This window comes from Periophthalmus magnuspinnatus, chromosome 16, assembly GCF_009829125.3.
Source record: "Periophthalmus magnuspinnatus isolate fPerMag1 chromosome 16, fPerMag1.2.pri, whole genome shotgun sequence".
Lineage (NCBI taxonomy): Eukaryota > Metazoa > Chordata > Actinopteri > Gobiiformes > Gobiidae > Periophthalmus > Periophthalmus magnuspinnatus.
The window spans coordinates 22,406,989-22,432,569 of NC_047141.1; the positions used below are offsets into that span (position 1 = coordinate 22,406,989).

Consider the following 25,581-nt stretch of genomic DNA (forward strand, 5'->3'; position numbering starts at 1 on the left):
CTCTTCATCTGCCCAGAGAACAGAAACCATGGAGAGGGGTGCTTTCCAACTGCAGCTTCCTCTTTCAAAGGGCCGTGGATGTACATGGATCAGGGATTCCTGTGTTAGCGGTGTGATAGCACGGCACCTGCAGAGGCCAGACAGGAAGAAAGGACAAGAGAGAGGAGAGAACACAAGGAGGATGCTCAGTAGTGTTGCCAGCCCTTCTCTCTGATTTCAAACGTCTGTTGTGTCAGAAATTGTGCTTTCAAAAGCTGACAGTGTGACCAGCTTCCCAGGCCTACTCTGTGTAACCTGCACTCATCACAATATCATGAAATGTGCAGATCTGGGATGGGTCAAAAGTCTCATCCACAAAGAGGGCAGTGTATCTGAGACAAGTGGTTCTCAAATTGTGGTACAAGGACTACACGATGTACGTAAGCATCTTCCGGTGATTGTAGGATGTCTTTAGTGATTTTATTTTTGTTTCATGTTTCACCAGTTAGAGCCTGATCTGGTTTGGAACTAATTTAGATGTTTTCACTATTTGTTTATCTGGATCGTTTTGGTTTAATAAAGATAATACATTACCAAATATTACCTGGATTGATTTAGTTACAATATCATCTTCACACACCATGACAAATATTATGGTCAATATATATATTAAAAAAAAACAAAAGAGCTGGAATGATGGACATGTCTAGAGAAAATCCTGCCAATCTTGTGCACAATCCATTTCCTGGGGTTCAAATGTTATAAGTGTAGTGTTGAATATTGTGTTTGGGAACATGCTGCCCATTGACTGACATGGGCGCAGGGGCTGGTAAAACATTAGTGTGGTGTCCATCTGTCAGCGAGCCTCAGATGTTTGGCCTCAGGGCTGAACTGCTGTAATAGTGAACACAAATCTGGACATTTGCTTTCCTGTCCACTTCTGCTATAAAACATTTATCATTAACACAATTGAGTCTCTATTCTCTATTGCATGTGTTCATCTTATTTTTAACAAAACATGATATTGTGTAAGTTAATTTTTATTTTATCTATCCATATCAAAGTAAAATGCAAACAGCAGAGCAGATTCAAATATATTTAGCTCACTAAACCTTTATAGGCTCTTAGTGGAAATACTGTAACAATATGATATACTCATGTTTTTTCTACCAGCTTTGCAGTCATAGTTCATCCCATACATTTACTGGTAAAGGCTCCAGTCACCCTGGATCCACAATAAAGAGAAAATGACATATAAATGAACAAATATTAAAATGGAAAAATATTTTATAGGCAACATCCGTGAATGTGGGCGATTAATAGCTCTGTAAATACACTGCTAAAATACATTTTAATCTGTTTCTCTTAAACAGTTTGCAGGCATAGCACTGACACACAAACCGCCACCTTACACCTTTCCTTTCCCAGATGAAAACAATAGAAAGTTGTATATATAAAATGTCTCTGTGCTTGTGTATTTCCAAAATGTCATATGGATTGATTCAACAGCAATATTACAATTTTAATCAGTGTTGTAGAACCAGGTGTTAAAACGCATGCGGCAGCCCTTCAGGCCATAAGAAATTGGACAAGGCACCAGGAAATTGTGTCTCCTTCAGGAACAAGTGTTTTGTGATTGTTTACCCCATGTCTGTAAATTGCATTTCTTCCTTTTTAATTTAAGCTGCTCGGCGATGGGATTTGAGGGGGAAAATGAGGAGAAGGAGGTGAACTTATCCAGCTCTTTTTCAATCCCTCTCTCCTCAGTATTAACCCTGTGTGCAGTGGTTCCTGTCAAATGCAAATGTCATGACCCCATATGGTCAGCCCATGAGGCGCAGTGAATACATGCAGGGGAATTAAAATATGAGCACTGTATGTGTGTGTGGGGGGGGGGGGGGGTTTGTATGTGTGCTATTTATCACACTGTGGGGAATAGGGACCCATCTCCCTTGGGGTCAAAAAACAGGTCCCCATAATGTAAATCCTTTATATTAGACAACATAAAAAGTTCAGATATAGGTTAAAACAGATTAAGGTTAGAGTTTAGATTAGGTTTAGGCAAGTAACTACGGTAAAGGTTAGGAAATAAATGTAAGTCAATGTAATGCACCCAAAATGCATGGAAACCTAATGTGTGTATGTGTGTGTCTCATTTTGACACACTTGAAATTACACAAAGTGGGGGTAAACCTAATAGGACAGGGAGAACTAAAGTGTGAAATACAGCCATTAATAAGTACAGTGTTTTTGTTGATGTAAGATTGCAAACACATCTTATAGAGCGAGGAAAACTGCTGTGGGTTGCAAAATGATTACAGTAATTTGTGATATATTGTAAAAGTGGTGGTAGAATATAACAAATGTAGGTAAGAAATATTTCCTTTGTTATGTACTATTTCTACCTGTATATGTATCTTTGGTGAACTAACTGTTTACTCTTGTGAGTGTCAGATCCTCTCACTCTCTAACAGTTTAAGATTAGACAGAAAACCCACTTCTTCTCCCTGGCATTTAATATTAGCTAGACAGATATCTTTGTGTTTTTTTGTTCTTTTTCTGTGTGTCCTGTTATCTGTATATTTGTTTCTTGCTGACTTCATGTGAAGCACTTTGGTCGACTGAAGTTGTTTTAAATTCATTATATAAATGAACTTAAACTAAATAACCTATGGAATGAAAATAATCTTAGAGAAAACAGGCTATCATAACTTTAAATAAGCATCTTGTGTGAAATAATACAAAGGTGCAACATCGAGTACATGTGCACATTATTCTTGCATTTCACAAAACAGCAAGAATTCCCTAAAATACTCGATACTCAGTCTAATAGCCTGTATCACTGGGTTTGCAATTGGGAGGGTCCATTTTTATTTTGTGGGTGTATGGCGAGGACTTAAACGCTAGAGGGCAGTATTTAAAACTGCAACCACCATAGATTGTATGGTTACAATATTAAAATACACCCAGTCACCTCGATGTCGATGTAGCTCATTTGTTTGTTCATTGACGGTCTTTTCAACAAAATAATTAAGATTCTCAGAAAGACTGAAGTGACACAGGCGTTTAGTTAGCTTACACACTTAAATTTATGGTGGATGTATGGCTCACCTTTAAATGCGGATTTGCGGTTATTCTGTGGTGCTGATGAAGTTTTTGGAGGTTTCCGACGATCTCCTAAATTAAGTCACAAACTGTTGCGTCCATTGGTGAGGTTCTATGTTGCTGAATCAGACAGTAGCACACTCCCGCCCACTCCTATTCGCGTGGACCATTGGCACCCCCTACTGGATATGCCGACTACTACAGCTACCTTAAATACAAGGTAAAAGTCAGATAATCATCATATTTGAGCATATTAGTTCCACAGAGACCATTTGTGTCCTAAAATGCATACTTCCACTGTGCGAATAGTGTATATGTTTAGCAATCTGTTTTGAGAGTCGACCACCAGGGGTTCTGCAAGGCGTGTTGCTCAGGGAGCATTCAGCGTCTGAGGATGCTACTGCCGCGCATGCGCACTGACCTTGGAGAGGAGTCGTGGCTCAGCTAGCATTGAGGGCTAACGAAGTGGATGGGAAACACCGTGCTAAAGAAGGCGTCGTGTGCACAGTAGGTAGCAAGATTTCGGCGACTTGAATATCCCCAGCTAATCCCTGACCGACCATTATCCCTCCATGCTGTCCCGTAAAGGCAGATAACGCTAATAGCACACACTGCCTCTTAAATTAGCCGTCGTGCAAGAGAGTAAACTGCGTCGGGCGTGAAGAGGCTTCCGTGTCTTGGTCTGGAGTTATACTTTATTTTATGAGATAAAAACACCACTGCTGTCTATACACTAACATAATTTCAGAAAAATGAGGTTGCCAAATAAGCGTAACATGGAAGGAGACGGAAAGAAGATGGACCAAGCTCCCCCGACAAGAAATCCATTTGTGCACATCTTGAAATACACCCCTATGGAAAAAGCTAAGGTAAATCATATAATATGCATTTTCTGTTACTCAAAACTACTGGACATGATTTTTGGACTACATCATCTCAGATGTGCATGATTGCAATGTTCTTGATTAACTGTTACCTTCAGTCAGCTGAGCAGTTAGCAAGTAAGCTAATATTAGCCACATACATGTTGATTCTGCACAAGCTGTTGTCTTCAAGAGCTTTTGCCCATATGCAAACTTTTAATCCTTTATAGCCCTTGGATAATTGCAACGTTTATAAAGAGATTTCAGCCACACCTAATGCTAGCAACTACAAACGGCCAATCTTGAATGAAGTTTTATTCCAATGGCCGAGTGAATGCGATGGGTTTGGCCTATCCCACTGAATGTAACATTGAAACAAACAAGGGACTTAACGCTAGTACTAGACACTATTGTTTGATTTATTTCGTGTGGGCCACATTTCCCCTGGTGTAAACATGATTTGGGGTGGTGGCTACCTGTTCTAAGCGTGTTGCTTTGCGGATGGTCAGAGTTCATTCCTTTCAGCTAGCATCTCGCACGTGTGGTTGGAGGGGTCAGTGAGATGAAGCTGGGGAAGCCAGAATGATCTGTTTCTATTTTGCATTCGTCCAAGCTCTTAATTGATCACATAAACAGGAAGTAAACCAAAGATACCCCTCACCATTTGGGAAAAATAAATACCATTGCCATAATGCTGACATTTCATATATTTTTAGGAAAGATGATTTAGACACGCTGAAAGGATAGCAATTATGAGATTGCATCCATGCTAATATATACAACACACCATAAATGTGTGTATTATCAGTGAAATTGGTGTCAGACCAAAGACAAGGGCTCTCTGCAGATTAGGGCTTTGCTCCCTGTAGTGTGTTATCAAGACTAATATTGACAAAAGATAAGTGCTGCTATCACAGAGCTATAAAACGCTGTAAGATAAACAGTCAATGCTGCCGCCAACTGCTGGGCAATACCATGGAGTGTAGTATGTCATATTATACTACCATATTATTAGTTTGATATTCGTTTCAACAAAACAAAAAATATTGTGTCAAATTAAAAGGGGGTTTGAAGTGTTGCTGAAGTGAAGCTGACTCTTCCCAGTCATATCCTTGCCTGCCTAAAGAATATACATAGAGGAACACTTTATTGCAAAGAGAAAACTGTACAAAAGTGACTACACAATTGTGGTAAAAAAAAGAGCTGTTGGCTGAGTCTGTAGTAAATTTCAATTACATAATTTGGGGAAAATAATCTAAATTGACTGTACATTGTCAGAGCTGATTAGCCATTGGTTACTCTGGATTCCAAACAATCGGCATTGGCAGTGGCCATGAAAAAACTCATAATGGTCTCCATATGTCACATTGAAAGATTTTCTTAAATCTAATTTCTTGTCTTCCTCTTACAGATTGCAGTAATGACAGTCACACTGTTTCCTGTCCGGCTACTCATGGCTGCATTCATGATGCTGCTGGCCTGGCCTTTTGCCTTTTTGGCCACAATGGGACGCTCTGAAGACGTGGTGGAACCTCAGTGCTTTTGGCGGAGGTTGGCCTATGATTATTTTTATCTTGTGTGTAGTAGAGCAATTTCTTACATTAGGATGCATGTGTGATTAACTTGTGTTTTTTTGGTTTTCAGACTGGTGGATATCATTCTGAAGATCATCATGCGGGTCATGTGGTTTGCAGGAGGGTTCCATTGGATCTCTGTTAAGGGTCAAAGGGCGCTGCCGGCTGAAGCATCAATCCTGACCTTAGCGCCCCATTCTTCATATTTTGATGCCATTCCAGTCACAATGACAATGTCGTCTATTGTCATGAAGGCAGAAAGCAAGGACATACCCCTCTGGGGCAGTAAGTATTATGCGGCACATAAAAAATCAGAAAACACTTACTTCACACTCTTTCTTGTTTTGACCTAAACCTGTCATTTGCTTGAGGTTCTAAATATGTTGGGTGAAAGTAAGCAATGATTTGGTTCTCTTCTTGATTCTTTATGCTGCTTGATATTTCTGTCAATGGCTCCTTCTATTGTAATTATTAGTTGTTGGTGACAGGATGTCATGTGTTTCCTCGTACCTTTGACAATTACATGTGCACATGCATCCAGATTAGACCTGATCAGCCACAATGACGTTAGAAGAGTGTCCAGGAGAGCTTTAATCCTTTCCTGTAACCACCAAGGCAAACTGCATTTGGAATGTGCATTTCATGACTTTGTTTCTCTTTTAAATGTTGATTTAATAAATGTTGAAAAATCTTTTCACACACTAAATGTTATACTATGTCTGTTCTTACTTTCAGCATTAATAAAATACATCCGACCAGTATTTGTTTCAAGAACTGACCAAAACTCAAGGAAGATGACAGTTGAAGAGATTAAGCGTAGAGCCCACTCCGGAGGTGACTGGCCCCAGGTACATGAAAACATATGTCATTCAACAAGTACAGATCCTGCTTTGAAATGTGCTGTAAAGGTTGAACTAATTATATACATTTTTATAGATAATGATTTTTCCAGAAGGAACATGCACAAACAGATCTTGCCTGATTACCTTTAAACCAGGTATGCTAAATTATTATAACTTGGGTCGAGGATTCAGACTGTGTTCTTTTTCTGATGTAATATATTATGTTACTTCTTCTTTTGTCCCAATAGGTGCATTCATTCCAGCTGTACCAGTACAGCCTGTAGTTATTCGATATCCAAATAAACTGGTAATGCATTATTCTGGTTATTTTTGCCTTTGAGCAATGCTTTGAGCAATAGTGTGCTCATGATATTTATTTTTTCACAGGACACAATCACATGGACTTGGCAAGGACCTGGGGCGTGAGTATTTTTCTGGACTATTTTTGTCATTGGTAGAGATTTTCACCCACAAATCTGTTCAATCCAGACTAATGGTACTGAATATTTCCTATGGCAAGTTACTTCATTCACCTACCCTGTATGCATGTTTTAGTTAGACTGAATTCATTATTAATGCACCAAAATGACTAATGACTAAACTATGCTTACAAATATTTATTTTACTGACTTAAAATGTTTTAACAGGTTTAAAATTCTTTGGCTTACTCTTTGCCAGCTTCACAATGAATTTGAAATAGAGGTAAGCATTTCACTGTTTGTTTATTAATTCTGTATTATTATTGTATTGGCTAGTTTAACACTAGCATAAAGTTTTTTTTTCCACCACTAAATATTTTCAATTGATTATATTCAGAAACAAGAATTCTTTCAGGGACTGCTCACCAATGTTCGTTGCTATACTGCTATGATAGTCCATCTTTTGTGTTTTTAGTTTCTTCCCATCTATACGCCATCAGAGGAGGAGAAAAAGAACCCAGCCCTCTTTGCTGTTAATGTGAGACGGATCATGGCCAAGTATGTCCATATACAATGGAGAATGTCTGCGTGGACTATGAACATTCTTGCTCCACAGAAATTATCAACTAATTTAAAGTCTGATTTTTATCGTTTTTCTGTGTTTAAGAATATATGCATAGTCATACAACTGCTGCACTATTACTACAGGGAAGATATCTGTGCACTCACACATTGATCCAGTGTCGTTGTCTCTATGCTTTGCTTAGAGCTCTGGGGGTCCCGATCACAGACTACTCATTTGAAGACTGCCAGCTGGCCATGGCAGAGGGCCAGCTCAGACTGCCCGTCGACACCTGTCTGTTGGAGTTTGCCAAGCTTGTCAGGAGACTGGGGTAAGGGACACAAATTACTGGTAAAATGAACGCTACAATAAAATGAATAGACAATTAAGATGTCAGTGGAAAAGGTTAAAAAAAAAACCCAAAAATCTTATCATTCAAGTCAAAGGCCACCACCATTTCTTCAAAACGTCTGTTGAGTTTTGTCTATGACATTGGGTTTCAAGTGAAATGAAGTGATCTTTCCAAACACTGGTTGTGCTTACATGCACACCAAAAATCATTAAAAAAATCAGGAATTATAATGTTGAAATATTATGAAAACTGTTACGTCTGATGTGAGTGCAGTTGTCCCTCACTATATCGTGGTTCACCTTTTGCGGCTTTGCTCTTTCATAGATTTTTTTTGTGCAATTTTGCATGCTTTTTTTTTTTTTTTTTAAACAGCATCTGAACATGCATTGTGTTCTGTGTCCTGATTGACAATGGTCTACAGTCCCTTAGCCAATCTGTCTCCTCCGTGCCATGTCTCCTGTACAGTACAGAATGCGTTCAGCTTATCGCATTTACATAAATGATCGATCGCTAGTAGTGTGACTCTGAAGTGCTGTATGTTTGCAAAGTTTTCTCCCCGAAAAAAACCACAATGTTGATGAAACTTTCTGCACCGACAAAGGCACCTACAAAGGTTTGAACTTTGAGAGAGTTTAAACAATAGAGAGGTATGAGAAAATGTTAATGCCTGTCTGAGAAAAGTGTATAAAGTGTGTGTTTTACAGCCTTAAAACATATATAATTGTAAAAAATAAAGCTGACTATTTAGAACGTAACTTGAAAAACGAGGGACCCCTGTAATCAGATTTTTTGATTAACACCTTTAACCTTTGACATGGAATACAATGAATTTGAAGCATTGCATAATTTACAACAATCCAACTGACACGTGTTGTTTTCCATGATCAGATTTTGTATGTGAATTTTAACCCAATAATTAGAGGGTGTGTTATCTGATTTCTGTCGTGATAGAATTTTTACTGGACAATGTACCCAGTGATAAAATATGTCTAAATATTGTCTAAATAAATTAATGCTGATGTTTCTAAAGTGTACACATTATCCAGAGAAAGATTTTAAGGTCTGTTACTTATACCTTTTGTTTGTTTGTTTATTTATTTATTTACTTTTTCAGGCTGAAATCCAAAAACACAGAGAAGGATTTGCAGGAATACGGAAATAAAGCCAGGAAACTGGAGGGTCAAAAACTAAGTCTAGAGGACTTTGCTCAGTTTCTGGATTTTCCCGTTTCCGACATGCTGCGGGACATGTTTGCTCTCTTTGATGAGGTACTGTGTATTTAAAGAGCAAATCTTTAATTTTACTATATCATTGTATTTTATGAATGTGGTAATTTGAAATATGTACTAGGAATACTTATAATCTGTTCACCTGCTTTAAAAGTTTTGCTTGTTATTTTTCGTTTCAGCATGAAGACAACCGTATCGATATTAGAGAATACGTGATAGCCTTGTCTGTTGCATGCAAACCTGCCAAAACCATGGAGACATTAAAACTGGCTTTCAAGGTGTGTTTTGCTGGAATGAAGATTTTGACCAGGTTCAATGAATGTATGAATTTGGTGTGTTATTGGTGATGGTCAGAGACCAGCCTTGCTTCCACCAGTCTGTGCTAGGGCAGCTGTGGCTACAGTTATAGTTTATCACTACAGAGTGTGGAATGACTTTTATGTGAAACACTTTGGTCAGCTGCCGTTGTTTTAAATGTGCTATATGAATGAACTTGAATTTAAAGAAGCACTGTAAAGGCATAGTGCCTTTCAAGACACCCAAAATGTATTATTAGCTGTAGCATTAGAAGTTTTAAGGGTTAGATTCCTTGCCAAATTTGATAGTCTGATTTTGTGTCTATAGATGTTTGAGTCAGACAATGATGGAGCTATCACAGAGGCAGAGTTGTCAGCAATATTGAAGACTGCTTTAGGTGTGTCAAACCTGAGTGTGTCATGCCTCTTCTCCTCTATTGATTCAAAAGACACAGGGAAGGTCACATATGGTAAGGAAATACTTTTAATAACAAAATATTGTTTTAATGTTTAATTAAAAAAAAACTGTTCTGGGGTTTGGCACCCTCTTGTGGTCTTTTCTGTACAGACATGTTTAAATGCTTTGTGGAGGAAAACCCAGAGTTTGATGAGGAGTACCTGTATGTAGTAAATCCACAACTTCAGAGAGGCCCATGTCACCAGAAGAAACCAAGCCTGTCTTCCCTCGCCTGTCTTAACCTGCCTGGCATCGCCACCACCAAAACTGCTAACGGTATCTTCTGCCCAGATTTTAGTGATGGAAAAACCGATGGACTCAAGAAACACAATTAACTGTTCTGTGAACCTAAACAAGCAATACTCTCCTGGTGAGAGTCAAGTGTCACGTCAGTTACATGTACAGCAGAAAGGGATGTTTCTTTCAACGGTTATCTTACCTGAGGTTTTATTCGTATTCTGTAAGTATATTTTAAAAATTATTTTCAACAAGATATTTTTGTTATAATACACAGGTTTTATTTTGTCAAATCAAAGACTGTCTAAAGGCCAAATGGAGGTTCTTAAAATACAAAAGTTGGACTTTGCACTTAAAACACCCACAGGAGAAATCTTTGATGTGTGCCCTTATACATTGTGCATGCAAACTCGAGGGAGACGATACTAGATGCCAGCCCTGGACAGTGAACACATTTAGTCAGTTCAGTATTTGATTTTTGGCTCGTGTTTCTAAGATTTCTAAAACTCCTGTTAGCTGCCTTTGTGACCTTAAAAGTGCAGAATGCATGAGCTCATTGTTCTGAGCGTTTTTGACAAATCTTTATTTATACAATGAGACACCGGTGACATTCTTTCCTCTTGAAGCTGGTAGTTTCATTTGGTAGATTTGAGGTGACTCATGTCTAATTTTTTTAATCAAAAATTGCTGTGAGCGTGTTAATGCATTTATAAATACACACATTAATTTAGCTCAGGGTTCAGCAACAAAAAAATGATATATAACCTATATGATGTCATCACTTTTGAAAGTAACAGGGATGTGTATTTTTCCATACTCCAGTTCTTCCCAAATTTTCCTCATATAATTTTATTTTCTGTTTTAGCAAACTGTTTAAACTGTCTGTTTAAAATGCACCCTGTGGACCAAAAACACATTAGGTGGTAACGAATGTCACCACATACTGTTTGTATCATCTTTTCTTGTCAAAAGCTGTAGCAGCTCAAAGGGGAAGCACATCCATTTTTGACCAACTCATGACTTTGTTTCTGCATCACACTGCCACTTTTGTTTTTCATCTGTGAGAACATTTACCTACGTGAGCCTGGCCAAAGGTTTTCAAGTAAATCTGGGTGCTTTTTATACCCATCAGTTGTACATGTACTTTTACTTTTGTTAAGTTATTTTGGACTTATTGCCAGGTCTTTAGTGGATTTTAGTGAAATATTTCTATAATGAAGGAATTTACTCTTAGCCATTTATTTTAGCATTCATTTAAATAATACAGATGGCTGTATGTTTACATAGAACAAAATGCTAAGCCATGTAAATATACAGTGTCCTAAAACGTAAAATCTACATTAAAAATGGTTATTTACTCATAGGTATATTTTCATAGAACACAAACAATATTGTATAGGTAAAAGGGAAATTGTTTTCTGTTGGAATTTACAAACTAATCAACCTTAGACATTCTATCACAAGCTCTTTTCTAAAATGGCAGGAATTTTACTTTAATGAGGCTGCTCCCATCAAGTTATTTTTTTGTGCATAATCTTGCTATCACCAAAGCAATATCTTAGTTTCTTGAGCATTTTCAAGTGTACATTTAAGAAAACTCCTGATGTGTATCAAACATTCCAAATGCAGGACATTTTGTGAATTTTTGATGTTCATATATTGTATGATTTTTGTTTTCACTGCCATGTCAAAGATCTATGATCTCTAGATTGTATTGATAGTTAAAATGAACCATGTTTTGTTTTTCTATATTCCATAATGCAAAATGATATTATATAATCAATTTATTGCTGAGCAAAGTGTGTAAATCAAAATGCAAATTTCATTAGGGAGCTGATGGCCTTGAATCTAGGGTATTGTTATTCAAAAAATAGAATGTATCTAGACAATCTTGTCACAATCAAACTTCTCAGAACACTGTTGTACAGTATGTTCCTCCACTTTGTTACGAGTTTGTGTGCAGGTCGGACTGGGCGAGCCTGAGTGCTGAGCCTTGAGGAGACAGTCGCTATGATAGGCCCGATGGTTCACACTGCACACGTCACCATCCGACGGTTTTGAGAACTGCCCCTTTACTCCTTTGTGTATTTGTATTCTGCTTGCACTTTAGATTATGTTTAATACTGTAAAACATGTTAGAACCATTTGTTACAGTATTGTTTCCATGTATCTTTTAGTACTATGAAAAGATCAAGTGTTTGTTACAAAATGGGAATCAATAGGAAAGTAGCAACTTTCTTTTTGAGATTAATGTAGAAATATTAAACTGACTGCAATTGCATGATGACTGAAGTGGGTTTGCACTGAGGTCATATGATGGAGAACATTTGGGCATGCCAGAGGCGAACTGACTGTGAATTTTACCTACAGAATGTGTGTTAAATTCTCTAGACACTCTGCAGATCTTATAATCTGCTCTGGGGTTGCTGGGATTTGTTGGGCTACTACTTTACCTTTGTTTTATATACCTTTGTTTCAGCTACCTCATTGGTGGGGAGGCTGCCTTTTTTGTCTTTTTTTTTCTGAAAAAATGTAAACTTTGCAACAAGACAAAGCTATATTGTATATTGATACTGCTGCCTGCTCATTCCAGTTGATCCAGTGATGAGCCTAAGATGAGAGACTTGTGTACTCGGCCAGGGTGATGTCTTTCTGATGGCTTATGCCTCATACTGGTGTCTTTCTCTCTGCAGCTTTACTTTATTTTTCTATACCTTAGGTATATATATTTTATTTTATTATTGCATTTTTGATGAAGAGTCAATACTGCAAGATGCTATGAATTTTGTCTAAAACGGACTGCTATGAAAACTTGTCAATGTGACTCGAACAGAATTAAACTGTAATCAAAAGGTTTCTGTGACAGTATGTGCTTGTCTCTATTGTGTGCTCATAGGCCTACAGTATTTATGGAGAATATTACATTTATTAAATTAACAAGGACACCACATTTCTTAATTCAACAGTCAAATTTCAAAGAAACATTTTGAAACACATGTTTATAATTCATGGCCTGACCTTAAACTTACCCATTGTGCATTTGTCAAATTAAGCTCCAACCCCCAATTAGACTGTTGGACCGAGACTTGAGTTGTCTCAAATCAAATGTATTTATTTTGGTAGCCTGATGTTGAACCAATGGCGATTTTAAGATAGACCTTCTAAACAGCATTCATTCAAAAGTATTCTCCCACTGTGGTTTACTTTAGTTGTTTTACATTATTTTTGCCAGTGTAGACCTGTATCTGTAGACGTTTGACACTTCTGGCCACAAATGTAAAGTTTTTGATGTTCGATCTCGAGCTCTATTAAGCCTGAAATGTGTAAAATGTTCCAGCGTAAGCTTTAGTCCGGTGCCAACATGCAAAAGGCTGTCTTCCTTTTTGTGGTATACTGTTTCTGTCTGGGCCGCAGCTGTTGCGTTTATGAAAACAAGACACTCGATTATGTCTTCCCCATCGTTGTCTTGACGCCATCGGAAACCTCATATTCCAACTGATCTCACTCCAACACAACGATTTCTGATGTGACCCAGGGCGCGGCGGTGATTGCTCTTTAGGTGTGCGCGCCGCGGACACTGCGCTGGGCCGGAGAATTAATGCTCAATTGATCATTGTGATTGGCAAACAACGAGACGTCTGGACGTGAGGCGCGTAAATGTGTCCGTGGGGAGACGCCTGATTGAGTTATTTGTAGTTTGTGTGGGATTTGAAATGGGAGCGCCCTAGTGTACGTTTGTGTGCGTGAGTGTGTATTTGTGTACGTCTAACATTACGCACTGTGATTTCATGTGTCCACAGTGAACCGTTTAAGTTGGAAATGGTAATCTACATTCAATTTGAAGCCATAGAGTCACGTTATTTAAGTACGTTTATGTTTGTAAAGATCCCCTGACCACGTGACATATTTGTAGGTTGGTAAGTTTCAGACTTAGGCCTACAGCTGTAGTTTGCATATATGCTCTTTTCAGTTGAGTCACATAAGAAGGTAAATCTGCCAACCAATTTTAAATAATATGAGAAAATTAAGTAGACCAAGTCATTAAACTTTAAACTTTTGCCAATCATGAGCCAATCATGTATAAACTAAACGCGGCGCATGAATACATGGAAACGGTGGGAAAAGGCCCCTCCTCGTGCCCCCCTCCTCGTGCCCCCCTCCTCGTGCCCCCCTCCTCGTGCCCCCCTCCTCGTGCCCCCCTCCTCGTGCCCCCCTCCTCGTGCCAGTCCCAGGTCATTTTCATGTTTACAGACTCGCCTCTTAGTCAATGATTTTATTGTTCTAAAAATCAAATGTTGAAACGTGAATCTTTATTTGTATAACCTTGTTCAAGCAGCTAACATTAAAGTTTTAGGTGTAGCTAAAACTTTTGTCATGGTGTGTCTAGGTTACTTAAACTTATGTGAAGACAGCTTTGTCACTTACGGTGAAAAGCTTGAGACAGTTTGCCTGCACTGGCAAACAGACGGGATAATTGGCTGCTCTCATCTCGCACATGTCATTTGTCTAACTTTGTTGTTTAAGAGTCTTACCCGAGCCTCAAGGCCATACAGAGCAGATCACTCCGTTTTTAAAGAAATGTGTGTTTTGTAGCTCTATACTAACCATAGGAGTATTTTAGATGATTTTTGAGGGACAGGTTATTGGTTGTAAACTGAATAATACAATAGGCCTAATACCCTTTTATAACATAAATGTTTTGTGTAAATGAGTCCCTAATAAAAATAAATCTTGATAGTGCCATTTGTCCTTAGTCTATAGAAACAATGTTGGTATTCCATGTAGTGTATGAAGTAAAGGGGGAGGAAAGATGAGCGAGGAGAGGGAGGAGAGTGATGTGTGTGTCAGGGGGTGTGTTGTTGTTGATTGTGGCTCATATTTCAACACTGGTCCCTCAGACACATCCCGGGAGCCAAGGAAGGTGGGAGGCTTCTCACATCATAGACTACAACAGTGTGTCATCTTTACCCCAGTCTCCTCTGTTACTGCAGTTGCTTTTTCTTCAGTAACTTCTCAAGAATCACCTGCACAAATATGATCGGCATCCACACTCAGCACCCCAGGAAAAGCCAGTCCAGTAGGAAATACTTTTTCTAAAGTGATCCCTGCAAGTTCTGGGAGGTAAGTCTAATATTTGTAGCTACTGGTTTATTTGTGTTGATGGTCTTATAGGAGTGTGATTTTTTTTTTTCTTTAAAATACAGTTTAGTCTCTTTTTAGTTCTTTGCAACAATTAAATGCAATAATTGAGATTGTATTGTATACCAAGCCATGCAACAAATTTAGAGCAGTCACTTTTATAGGTTGGGAAAAATATGAAAGCTAACACATGGCTCCTTTTCTAATGTATGAATTGCAATTGTACTTTTAAATTTTTCTTGTGATTTATATTATAGTTAAGACTGTGCATTCCAGTTGCTCTTCACCCCTCTTTGACAACTCATACAGCTGTGCAGAACACACCTTGTCCAAATGTCATCTGTCGTAGCACCAGAAAAAACCTCCTCCAACTTTGTGGGACCCAAAGAGGTTTGTGCATTATATAGTGGACTACAATTGCTGTATTGTAAATTTAACTTTAAAATCTTCTCTCACTATTTGACCCAAGGCAAACAAAAATTCAGATCTGAAAACACTTAATTTAATGATCAACAGGTTGTTGTTTTGCCAATCTAATGCGTTTCATTCATAGGTTTGTAATATGTCTAACATGCATCCCACAGGTGGAGCTGATACTAGTGAAGGAACAAAATGGAGTTCAGTTCACGTCGAGCACTTTGGTCAGTGCGGCTCCTCCTCAGACCAGTGCCAGTGGGGAAGAGGAACGGGAGACTTGGGGAAAGAAAATTGACTTTCTTCTTTCTGTAATTGGATTTGCCGTTGATCTTGCCAATGTGTGGAGATTCCCCTACCTCTGCTATAAGAATGGAGGAGGTAAGGCCTCTAAAATTAGGAATAAAATTATGTTTTATGTTTTTGGCACAGGTGAGGATATCTGACACACTTGCTTTTGCTTGCATTTTTCCTCACCCTTTCAAAGATCAAAAAATACGCAAAACCCCACCACAGCTGCTGTGAATAGATTAGCCCTTAGAATTAGTGCCAGTAATTATGGCTGTTTAACATAGAGCAGCCTCTACATTTAAGAGCTGTAAATGATACTGTGGCCTTTCTCAAACTGTTCTCCCTTCTGTGGAGGGTGCACAGTAAATTTAACATTATATTTTGTCATTAAATATGATGTTAAATTTCAAAGTCTATTAAATATATTGTCTGCAGGTGCTTTCCTTGTGCCGTATTTGTTCTTCATGGTGATAGCAGGCATGCCTCTCTTCTACATGGAGCTGGCATTGGGCCAGTACAACCGCGAGGGCGCAGCAGGGGTCTGGAAAATCTGCCCCATATTTAAAGGTAGGTAATTACACACCATATATCATATAGTGTGATCTGTGCTGTGCCCACACACTCCAACCTTAGCTACATTTATTCAAAGCAACATGTACAGGAGAGTGAAGTGGACAGATTTCTCACCCCCAAAAATGGGACATAGACCGCTGCCCAGGCCTAAGTCCTTATAATCAAACTGATATAGTTCAGAGATTGTTGCTCTTTCTACAGTTAATATATGGAACCATTTGTCATCTGTTCTGTTAAGTAATATATATATTTTTTGTAAGAAAAACTTAGTGTCTATATTCCAAAAGGTGTACAGAACCTTCTGTAACACTATAACAATCTTTTTGACACTGTAAAAGATAACATAATTTCTCATATTTCTCTAAAACTCCTCCAAAGTCCTGTATAAGAACATGGTGGTGTTTTGATAGCTTTATCTTTCTGCCTATTGGCCTGTCGTGCTGGCTAATGTCCTCCCTTTAATGTCTACATGTCTGCTCGTCTGCCCACATGCCGCCTGTCCACATGCCAGTCTCTTTTGTCTACTCGTCTTTTGCATTGAGCAGCGACAGCCATTGTTTATCTCCCAGAACATCAGGTTGACTTGGCACTCAAATGGAAAGCATGGAATGGAAAAGCAAATGAAAATTGGGCTTTTAAGACACAGAGTCCTGATTGTGCATTTTCTCAAGACAGACGATGGCAGGTAACACTGGCTGACTGGTTCTGCATACTTTTCAACACCTCAATAAACAAATTGCACTTTAATAGAATGTCAAACTCACAAACCCTAATGGAAAGCTAATGCAAAGATTCAGCTTTCTATACAAACACATTTAAAAGAAAGCTCTGGTAGTACTTGTAAAACAGAATGCTGTTCTTTGCAAATTCATTAATACTAATTATAGTAAAGGTTAGGCTTGTCATGATAATTACTATATTGACTTATTGTTCAATATTTATCATGGGTGCATTTTCTTTGCAAAAGTACAAACTATTTGGACTGAATAAGTATCTTCTATGGCTAATTATATTACTGCTGTTAATTTGTTGCAGCTCATGGGTTTTAATGATAAACTGTAAATTTAAAAACGGTTTACTAGGATTATCCTGCTTTATTTTAATTCTATCAGAGGGATAAAGTAGTTTCAGTTTTATTGTTTATTGCAATATATAGTGCTTCAAAATTTGTTGTTATGACAGGTCCAGTAAAGATGTATATTGTAAGGGCATTATCTTTATCTTTAACTTATGTTTTCTTATTGATTATAACTTGATGACATCAATGGGATTTATTCCTAAGACCCTTGTTTTCAAAGAGGGTTTTAATATAAATTGAAAAACTTGTAGCAAGCATTTTACTAACTACTAACTATTTACACCAAATCTGACAAATTCAGAAATCTTTCTTGTATATTTAACAGTACTGTCTCATATCTTTCTCATCCTATAGTTATTGTGTTCTGTGGTTTGGTCCAGCTGGGTTTGGTGTGTTTGTCAGGCCTCTGCTGATGTCCTAATCACATATGTGCCACTGTCAATCTGGGGGAATAGTAATTATTGAGACATAGGCATACACATGCTCATATTGACAGTAATTATTCTGATCAACAAGCTGGGTTCCTCCAAGGATCAATGCATCTGAAGACAAGAAGTGAGGGGGAGATCGTGGGAGAGAGGCGTGTAGAGATAGCATGGCCACATGTTGTGTTAATAGAAGAGATGAGGCGTTGCACAAATATCACATCCACATTACAAAGAGATCGATAAGCCACAGTTGTGTCATGCCTCTTAGCAAAGGTTAACAATTATATTCAGCCTTAGAAGAGTGGTCAGTGTTTGGATGTCTGGAAAGGGTAGATGTATAGATAATTAAGGCATGAAAAGGACATTTGGAAAAGTTACTTAAGTCTATTAATTTGTGTTATCACCCTTTGCAGGGTTTGTCATGGACTTCTACCATCTCCTGTGTAAACAGTAATACAGTATATACAGTGAGGCTGACACATATGGCCAATAAAAAGTTATTTTATTAAAAAGAAATTGGTTTCAATATTCATTTCCTAACATAATACACTTTCAGAATTAAAAGTTATTTATTGCAGAACTCTAGTCAAAGTCTGAATTGTGCTCTATTCTTCCACAAACAGGAGTTGGATTCACAGTGATCCTGATTTCCTTGTATGTGGGCTTCTACTATAACGTGATCATTTCGTGGGCGCTGTACTACCTCTTCTCCTCCTTTACTGGAGAGCTACCCTGGGTCCACTGCAACAACAGCTGGAATAGCATCAACTGTGCTGACTGGGCCGACAACACCACGATCAACGGCAGCCTCAAATCCACCCCTGCTCAGGAATACTTTGAGTGAGTCCATGAGAATCAATTTTATTTATTTTATTTTTTTTTAGAAGAAAGACACATAAGTAGTTATAGATTTTTAAAGTTTGTATAAAGTTGTATGTAGTTGTATAAATAGAAGCAAGATTAGACTGAAGCAGGTCCTTGATCTTTTAGGGAATCAATTACAAGGTCAGGTGACACAGATTAAACTACAAAGCAACAACACTGAAATAATGATCACTGAAAATGTACTTGGCCTACAGAACAGTATGTGATCAAATGTATTCTTTTGAAGGATGGTTTGTTCTTCCGTAGCATTGCAGCATCTTGGCTTTGGTACCAACCAGGTGTCTGTGTCTAACAGTTGCTCTGTTGTGACATTTGAAACATTTAATCTATGCAAGTTGAAATCACAGTATTTCTACAGAACCACCTGGGAACAATTTTCAGATGAGCACCATAGCACCATACTGATATACAGCTTACAAGAATTGTACAAGTATTGCTTTTCATCACAGTTTTTGTATTGATTATTCATAATGTTTTTTACATGGCATGAGTGATTTTGGTAATTGAAATATTACTTTTATGCCAATAGGAAATGCTTACACTTTTTGACAGTTACCAACAAATGCAAACCAAAACTGTTGCATGTCACCAGTCCAGTCCAAAACTGCTACTTAGATATAGCACTTGCTACTTGTCCCCCATTAAACACACTCTCTGTGACTTAGATAGGTCACATGGTCACAAGCCCTGCATGAAGGTCCCACACTGAATTCATTTTTAACCACACAGTAACATTAAAATACCTTAAATAATTGCTAACTTTCTTTTGATTTTGATTCAGTTTTTATGACTTTGTTTTGTAGACGAGGAGTGCTGCACATCCAGGACAGTCAAGGCATTAACGACCTCGGCCGTCCACGATGGCAGTTGACTTCCTGTTTAGCTGTTGTCATTATTCTGCTCTACTTCAGTTTGTGGAAAGGAGTGAAGACGTCTGGAAAGGTGAACGTTGAAACCATTCTAATATTGGCACATAATTAAATAAAATATCCCTCTTGGTTCTGTTTGGTTTAGAGGTTTATTTTGCATTGAGTATCTTCGCATGTTTTGGTGATTCTGACTGTGCCTGTGTTATTAGGTTGTGTGGATCACAGCCACCATGCCCTATGTGGTCCTGACCGTGCTGCTGCTCCGAGGAGTCACTCTGCCCGGAGCTACTGATGGCATTAAGGCCTATCTCTCCGTGGACTTTCTGAGACTCTGTGATCCTCAGGTAAGCTGCCAGGAATCTTTATGAAATAGTACCTGATGAAAATCATACCCACATTTATTTTTATAATATAAATATCTGCCCTTTTCTACTGTTTAATTTGCAAATACTAATAATCAAGTTGTCACTAATAGTACCCAAAACATTGTTTAAAAAAAAAAAAATTACATAATCTCAAAATATTTAGTAATTGGTTATTGAAAGATTTTAGCAAAAATCTTGATAGTTGAAAGATGATAGATGAAATAGACAGTTAGATGCACCAGGCCAATTGGAGAATTGGATTAGATAGACACATGGAGCAGTAATTTGCAAAATTACCCCTGTATTCACAAGCGTCTTTCATCTATGGTGGTTGAATGAATTTCCTGCAATTATCCCTAATAATGGCTTTTTCCTCTCCTGTGCCTTTTGTCTACCGCTTCACACGAGTGTGCTCGCTCTGTTTCTTCTCAGGTCTGGATTGAGGCTGCCACCCAGATCTGTTTCTCTCTGGGAGTGGGGTTTGGTGTGCTAATTGCCTTTTCCAGCTACAACAAATTTAGCAACAATTGCTACAGGTATAGACACTGGAAATAAACCTGTTATGCAATTTGTGCACACACAGTTGTGTGCGCGTGCGTGGACAGAGTATATGTCTGTTTTATGCTCATTTCCAAAACGATGCTTTTTTTTTTTTTTTAATGTTATGTATGACTACTCATTCAGACCAGGAGTAGGGTCACAGCTAACATGCTTTTGTGTGAATAACAAACTCATCTGACACAATATCTGTGATGAAGTTACAATGTGTCACATCTGATTATAGGAATATGATCATATATCATTTTGCTTTCCTTACAGAGACGCCATCATCACCAGTTCAATCAACTCACTGACCAGTTTCTTCTCCGGTTTTGTGGTCTTCTCCTTCCTTGGCTACCTGTCTAAAAAGCACAATGTGTCTCTTGATAATGTTGCTCGAGATGGTATGGTCACAGTCTCACATATTGTATTACTCCACAATCTTTGAAGTGCTTATTTTTTCCTTTTTAGGCGCTGGGTTAGTGTTTGTGATTTATCCTGAAGCCATAGCAACTTTACCTGGGTCGTCTGTCTGGGCTGTTATATTCTTCATTATGCTCTTAACGCTCGGTATTGACAGTGCCGTGAGTATGCCCTCCACATTAATCACTGTACTCAAATTTGGTGGACCTTGAAATTACAATGTGTACTGATTTTTAAATGTGATTTATAATCTGTAATTTATCTAATGTGTATATTCCCTTTTTGATTTAGTATGATAATTTATGTTATTTCTGTGTATATCCTTGTAGATGGGTGGTATGGAATCTGTAATCACTGGACTTATAGATGAATTCAAATGCTTACAAAAGCACAGGGAGCTCTTCACTCTTTTCATTGTAGTTGGCACATTCCTAATATCACTGTTCTGTGTGACTAATGCAAGTATACAAAGCAAATTATATTACATCATATAATTATATCTACTAATTTGGTTTTGACATCAAATATGTTGTCTATTTGTCTTTCAGGGTGGCATGTATGTGTTTACACTCCTGGACCATTTTGCAGCAGGGACATCGATTTTGTTTGGAGTGCTTATTGAAGCTATTGGCATTGCATGGTTCTATGGTAAGAAACACTGACAGAAGGGTGAGGCAAAGAAGATGATTCATGATTTCATGGTCAGAAAAGCTGATGGTATATTAGGGTCTGATGAGAAATCTGTTGGTATAGATGTCTTGTGCCTCAAAGCATCACAGTTCTATTAGTCATAAGGATACTGCAGCTAAGCAGGTCTGTCCTCACTAATAGTTTTGCCTGTTGTTCTGCTGTCCAGTGCCTGGTGAAATGTGTTGTTAGATACCAAAAAAATCAATCAGTCCAAGAGCTCGGAGGAAAGTATGCGGCTCAGTCACTTCTATGTTGTCCAAACTGTGATCAGCCACTACATGGACATTCTGTGTTACCTGTCTAATTGGCGGACTGGTGTTTGTGGTGTTGTCACCTAAAATTAATATTTTGACTTGCTATGCTTGGGGCATTTTAAATACTGTAAAATGTAAATGTAGTCCTGATTGAAAGGGTTTTACACATTTGCCTTATGTGATGTGCAGCTTTTTATAGCTCATTATGTACAATAGTTCTGACATTACATTCACGCTGTGCTGTGCTGGTCCGCAGTAAAGAACGTAATACTGACATGGACTTGAACTGGCTGCTCAGATTTTGTCCCACTTTCCAGGTCCTGCCCCTGGCAAGACAAATAAATCAAGCCTAAGGCATCACCCAACCTTTGTATCCTCCTTCCTTCTGACAAGAACACTTAACTTGGTGAAGCTTTTTTCTTTTACATGGCTTCCAGTGTCAGCCATTGTGCAGTTTTTGAGGTTTAAGGTGGCTTGTCATTCAGGATTTATATTTCAGTTGAGTCTGTAAAAGAAAAATGTATAAACTTAGTGGAACTTGTGTTATTAAACAATCTGTTTTACTGAAGAAATCTGATTCTGATTCTTGCTGTTGTCTTATATATTTCAGGAGTGGATCGGTTTAGTGATGACATTGAGGAGATGATTGGACAGCGACCAGGCTGGTACTGGCGGCTGTGCTGGAAATTTGTCAGTCCCTGTTTCCTTTTGGTAAAATCCAGCACCAAAAGCATTTTATAAGATGGATATTTCTATCTATTGTGTCAATATTACATAATAATCCTAATTGCTCTTATAGTTTATGGTGGTTGTGAGTTTTGCCACATTCAACCCCCCAAGCTACGGCTCTTACATATTCCCTCCATGGGCTAATATGGTTGGCTGGTGCCTGGCTATGTCATCAATGGCCATGGTGCCGCTCTATGCCATCTACAAGATTTGCTCACTGCCTGGAAGACTTTGTAATGTAAGTCAAATCTATTATTATTCAATTATCATTACTGTGTAAACAGTGTCCTATGGGTCACTCGGGTATGCCAGCCCCAGGAGTGATAACTAAAGGTGTTACGTTAAACTTGCCCATGTTAATTCAAAGTGTAGTTTATAGTTCATGTGTGTATTGATGTTTTGTGTAATGTTGTTTTTTCCTATCAGAGACTGGCTTATGCTATCACCCCTGAGACAGAGCATCATTTAGTAGACAGTGGAGAAGTCCGACGGTTTACGGTATGTTTCACTACCTATTCTAAATACATATCTAAATAATGTACAGCATGTTTTCCTGTTCAAAACGGCTGTTTATTATTTCTGCAGTTGCACCACTGGTTGGTTATCTAAGACAACCTTTGAAAAAAATGGTCAGAATATCACAAAAACGAGTGTAAGTAAAGACACAGATGTGTGTGATGTTATGCATGCACAGCAAAGCAAATCAGAGAACTAAGAGCCATTTCACTGATCTACTACGAACTAGGGATGTTTTAAAGTGCCAATTATTTTGAGTGTTATGTTACCAGTGAGTGTGACACTTGAGAGTAGAGAATATTGCTGCTAGATACATATTTATTTCAAAATCATATAGTGATTTTGATATCATAGTTTTACTGTAACATTCACTTGATCAAAATCTGTTATTTTTGGAAAAAAAGATTAAAAATCTATAATGTGTGTTGTAATATGAGTAAACTATAAAATAATTTATTTTAAGACAATGATATTGCCTGTTTTCTTTGTAACCAATTTGGGGGGAAGAAATGAAAAGCCTTACCAAATCATTTTAGCTATTTGGGTCCAAATCAAACTGTTTAAATATAAAATGAACTGAAATATAGGCTAAATAGCTACATACTATTTGTGAATGCAGTAAATGCTACTGGAAGCTTGAGTATTTCGCACTCTGAGTCACAGTAATTTTTTTTTTTTTATTCTGCCAAAGACAGTATTCTAAATCTCTGTGGCATTATAATTGCATAAAGAAACAATTTTACTTGTTTTTTTTTTTTTTTTGTTTGTTTTTGTTTTATTGTACTCTTTGATATTTTGTTTGAGGAAGGTGCCATTTGACTCTAAGACTGTCCTGTTGCCAGAAAGCATAAAGCTTTAATTTCTCAGTTTACATAATATTATTATATACATTTTAAGACTGTTGAGAGCTTTTTATTAAACTGCAGATCAATACTGTAATGTAGTATTGTAATTAATAAAGTCATTTATGGTCTATGTATGTGTATGTACACGTATTGTAGAGGGGCTTGTATTGTACTGTACTATAACGTAAAAAGAGATATATCAATTCTAAGTGTTACTGTGAAAGTGATGCATATTAACCTTACCAGTTTCAGACAAACATGTAAGGTTTCATTTCATGGGCCATGTTGAAAATGATGTCTAAAGAGGTTGCAGACAGGTTTTCCTATCTTTACCCTGTGCTCCAAGGGTTAATCTGTCCAAATTGTATACCTGTGCTGCTGTACTGTGCCTTGTGAATCTGACTGTATTTTGTTGTTTTGTACTGTCAAATACGGTAATTAAATGATAGTAATAATATGAATGTGTCTCTTATTTGGGTGGTTTTGTAAATATCTATGATAAAGAAAAAGGCTAATCTAGGTATAATGAAGAGTATAATAACTTTGTCCTTTGAAGAAGGTTCAGCATGACCCTGAATCTCAAATGTTTATTACAGGAAGGCTCGAGTCAAAGCCCATCTCAAAACCAATAATTACTGCAGATAACATTTAGGAGCAATTCCCCTCTCTACAGTTTCACAAGTTATTATGGTGATGTCTATACTTGTATTAATACTGTGAATGCATAACGCACCCCTCAGAATAAACGTTGTGATAAAAGCTCTACCTGTCTGCATGTCATGCACCTAATTGAATAAACACAAATCAATGCTGTGATTTTGAGGACAAAATGTGTCACTGCCTTCACTCCCAACAATTTCAGCCTTGACCAAGCACAAAATCCCACACCATCTGTAAAAATGAATATGAACTGACATGCCCATAACTTTTTCAAATGGAACTGGCACAGATGGGATAATAAACAATGCATTTAATACAATTTATACTATAGTTAAGAACATTTTAATTTATTTCAATGAGTAATTTGAAATGAAAAAGAAAGTGATGCCTGACTGTTCCAAGTGTTGTCATGGTGGAGCTATGACAAGGCAATCTTTGAGCTGTACAAATAAAGGTGCCATTTTCACATCCAATAAAGCAAAGCAATTATGGATAATTTCTTTTCTTCACAATGACACTGAGGCTGAAAAGGCTGTGCATATGAAAGTAGATCTATAGGGTATGTTAGAAAATTATAAAAAATGCTCTCAGCTCAGACTTAAGGTATATTTTTAATTAACAGTGGTTTAGGGCCATTTAGTGCAAACCTGTCAAACAGTGCCCTCTGTCAAACAAAAGTTGCCACTACACCACTTTGGATTCTTTGCGTCACTGTTTTCACTGTAACTTTCAAATATAATGCTCAATGCGTTGATCATTTTATTGTTTAAGGATCTCTGAAAGTACTAAGAACAAAACAAAATTAGACATCTAAACTAAACAAATGTTGCTGTGGGATCAATTATAAACCTCTATTTCAGGTTTTGGGCAAAGATCGCCATCTTGTGGCATCAGTGCATAACAGGTTCAAGTTTTTCCAACAGATATTGCCAATTCTTTAAGACACATGTGCTCCCCTAATATTACA

At 37.7% G+C, this 25,581-nt stretch overlaps 2 protein-coding genes across 2 annotated transcripts; both read left to right on the forward strand.

Annotated features, from left to right (window-relative positions):
- The first annotated feature begins 3,480 nt into the window (after positions 1–3,480).
- Positions 3,481–12,782, forward strand: LOC117383847 (lysophosphatidylcholine acyltransferase 1). Its single transcript, XM_055227772.1, has 14 exons — positions 3,481–3,953; positions 5,359–5,498; positions 5,592–5,806; positions 6,257–6,369; positions 6,458–6,518; positions 6,612–6,670; positions 6,751–6,785; positions 7,011–7,065; positions 7,258–7,340; positions 7,550–7,675; positions 8,811–8,964; positions 9,105–9,203; positions 9,550–9,691; positions 9,790–12,782. Exons 1-14 carry the CDS (start codon positions 3,837–3,839, stop codon positions 10,011–10,013), a joined length of 1,623 nt encoding a protein of 540 aa, XP_055083747.1. The 5' UTR covers positions 3,481–3,836; the 3' UTR covers positions 10,014–12,782.
- A 2,028-nt stretch (positions 12,783–14,810) lies between these two features.
- On the forward strand, positions 14,811–24,400 carry slc6a3 (solute carrier family 6 member 3). The gene is made up of 16 exons (XM_033981493.2): positions 14,811–15,036; positions 15,312–15,444; positions 15,639–15,849; positions 16,195–16,326; positions 18,462–18,678; positions 19,527–19,665; positions 19,802–19,936; positions 20,390–20,493; positions 20,777–20,901; positions 20,969–21,081; positions 21,250–21,378; positions 21,469–21,568; positions 22,475–22,575; positions 22,664–22,831; positions 23,020–23,091; positions 23,179–24,400. Exons 2-16 carry the CDS (start codon positions 15,388–15,390, stop codon positions 23,200–23,202), a joined length of 1,827 nt encoding a protein of 608 aa, XP_033837384.2. The 5' UTR covers positions 14,811–15,036; positions 15,312–15,387; the 3' UTR covers positions 23,203–24,400.
- Positions 24,401–25,581: the final 1,181 nt, after the last annotated feature.

What these genes read in the sequence shown, in the direction of transcription:
- LOC117383847 (XM_055227772.1), top strand. Translation starts at nt 3,837, where the DNA reads ATGAGGTTGCCAAATAAGCGTAACATGGAAGGAGACGGAAAGAAGATG. An exon ending in ACAATGAATTTGAAATAGAG is followed by an intron (nt 7,066 to 7,257) that starts GTAAGCATTTCA and finishes TTGTGTTTTTAG; the next exon opens with TTTCTTCCCATCTATACGCC. An exon ending in CACAGGGAAGGTCACATATG is followed by an intron (nt 9,692 to 9,789) that starts GTAAGGAAATAC and finishes TTTTCTGTACAG; the next exon opens with ACATGTTTAAATGCTTTGTG.
- slc6a3 (XM_033981493.2), top strand. Translation starts at nt 15,388, where the DNA reads ATGTCATCTGTCGTAGCACCAGAAAAAACCTCCTCCAACTTTGTGGGA. An exon ending in ACTTTGTGGGACCCAAAGAG is followed by an intron (nt 15,445 to 15,638) that starts GTTTGTGCATTA and finishes TGCATCCCACAG; the next exon opens with GTGGAGCTGATACTAGTGAA. An exon ending in GAGTGAAGACGTCTGGAAAG is followed by an intron (nt 19,666 to 19,801) that starts GTGAACGTTGAA and finishes CTGTGTTATTAG; the next exon opens with GTTGTGTGGATCACAGCCAC.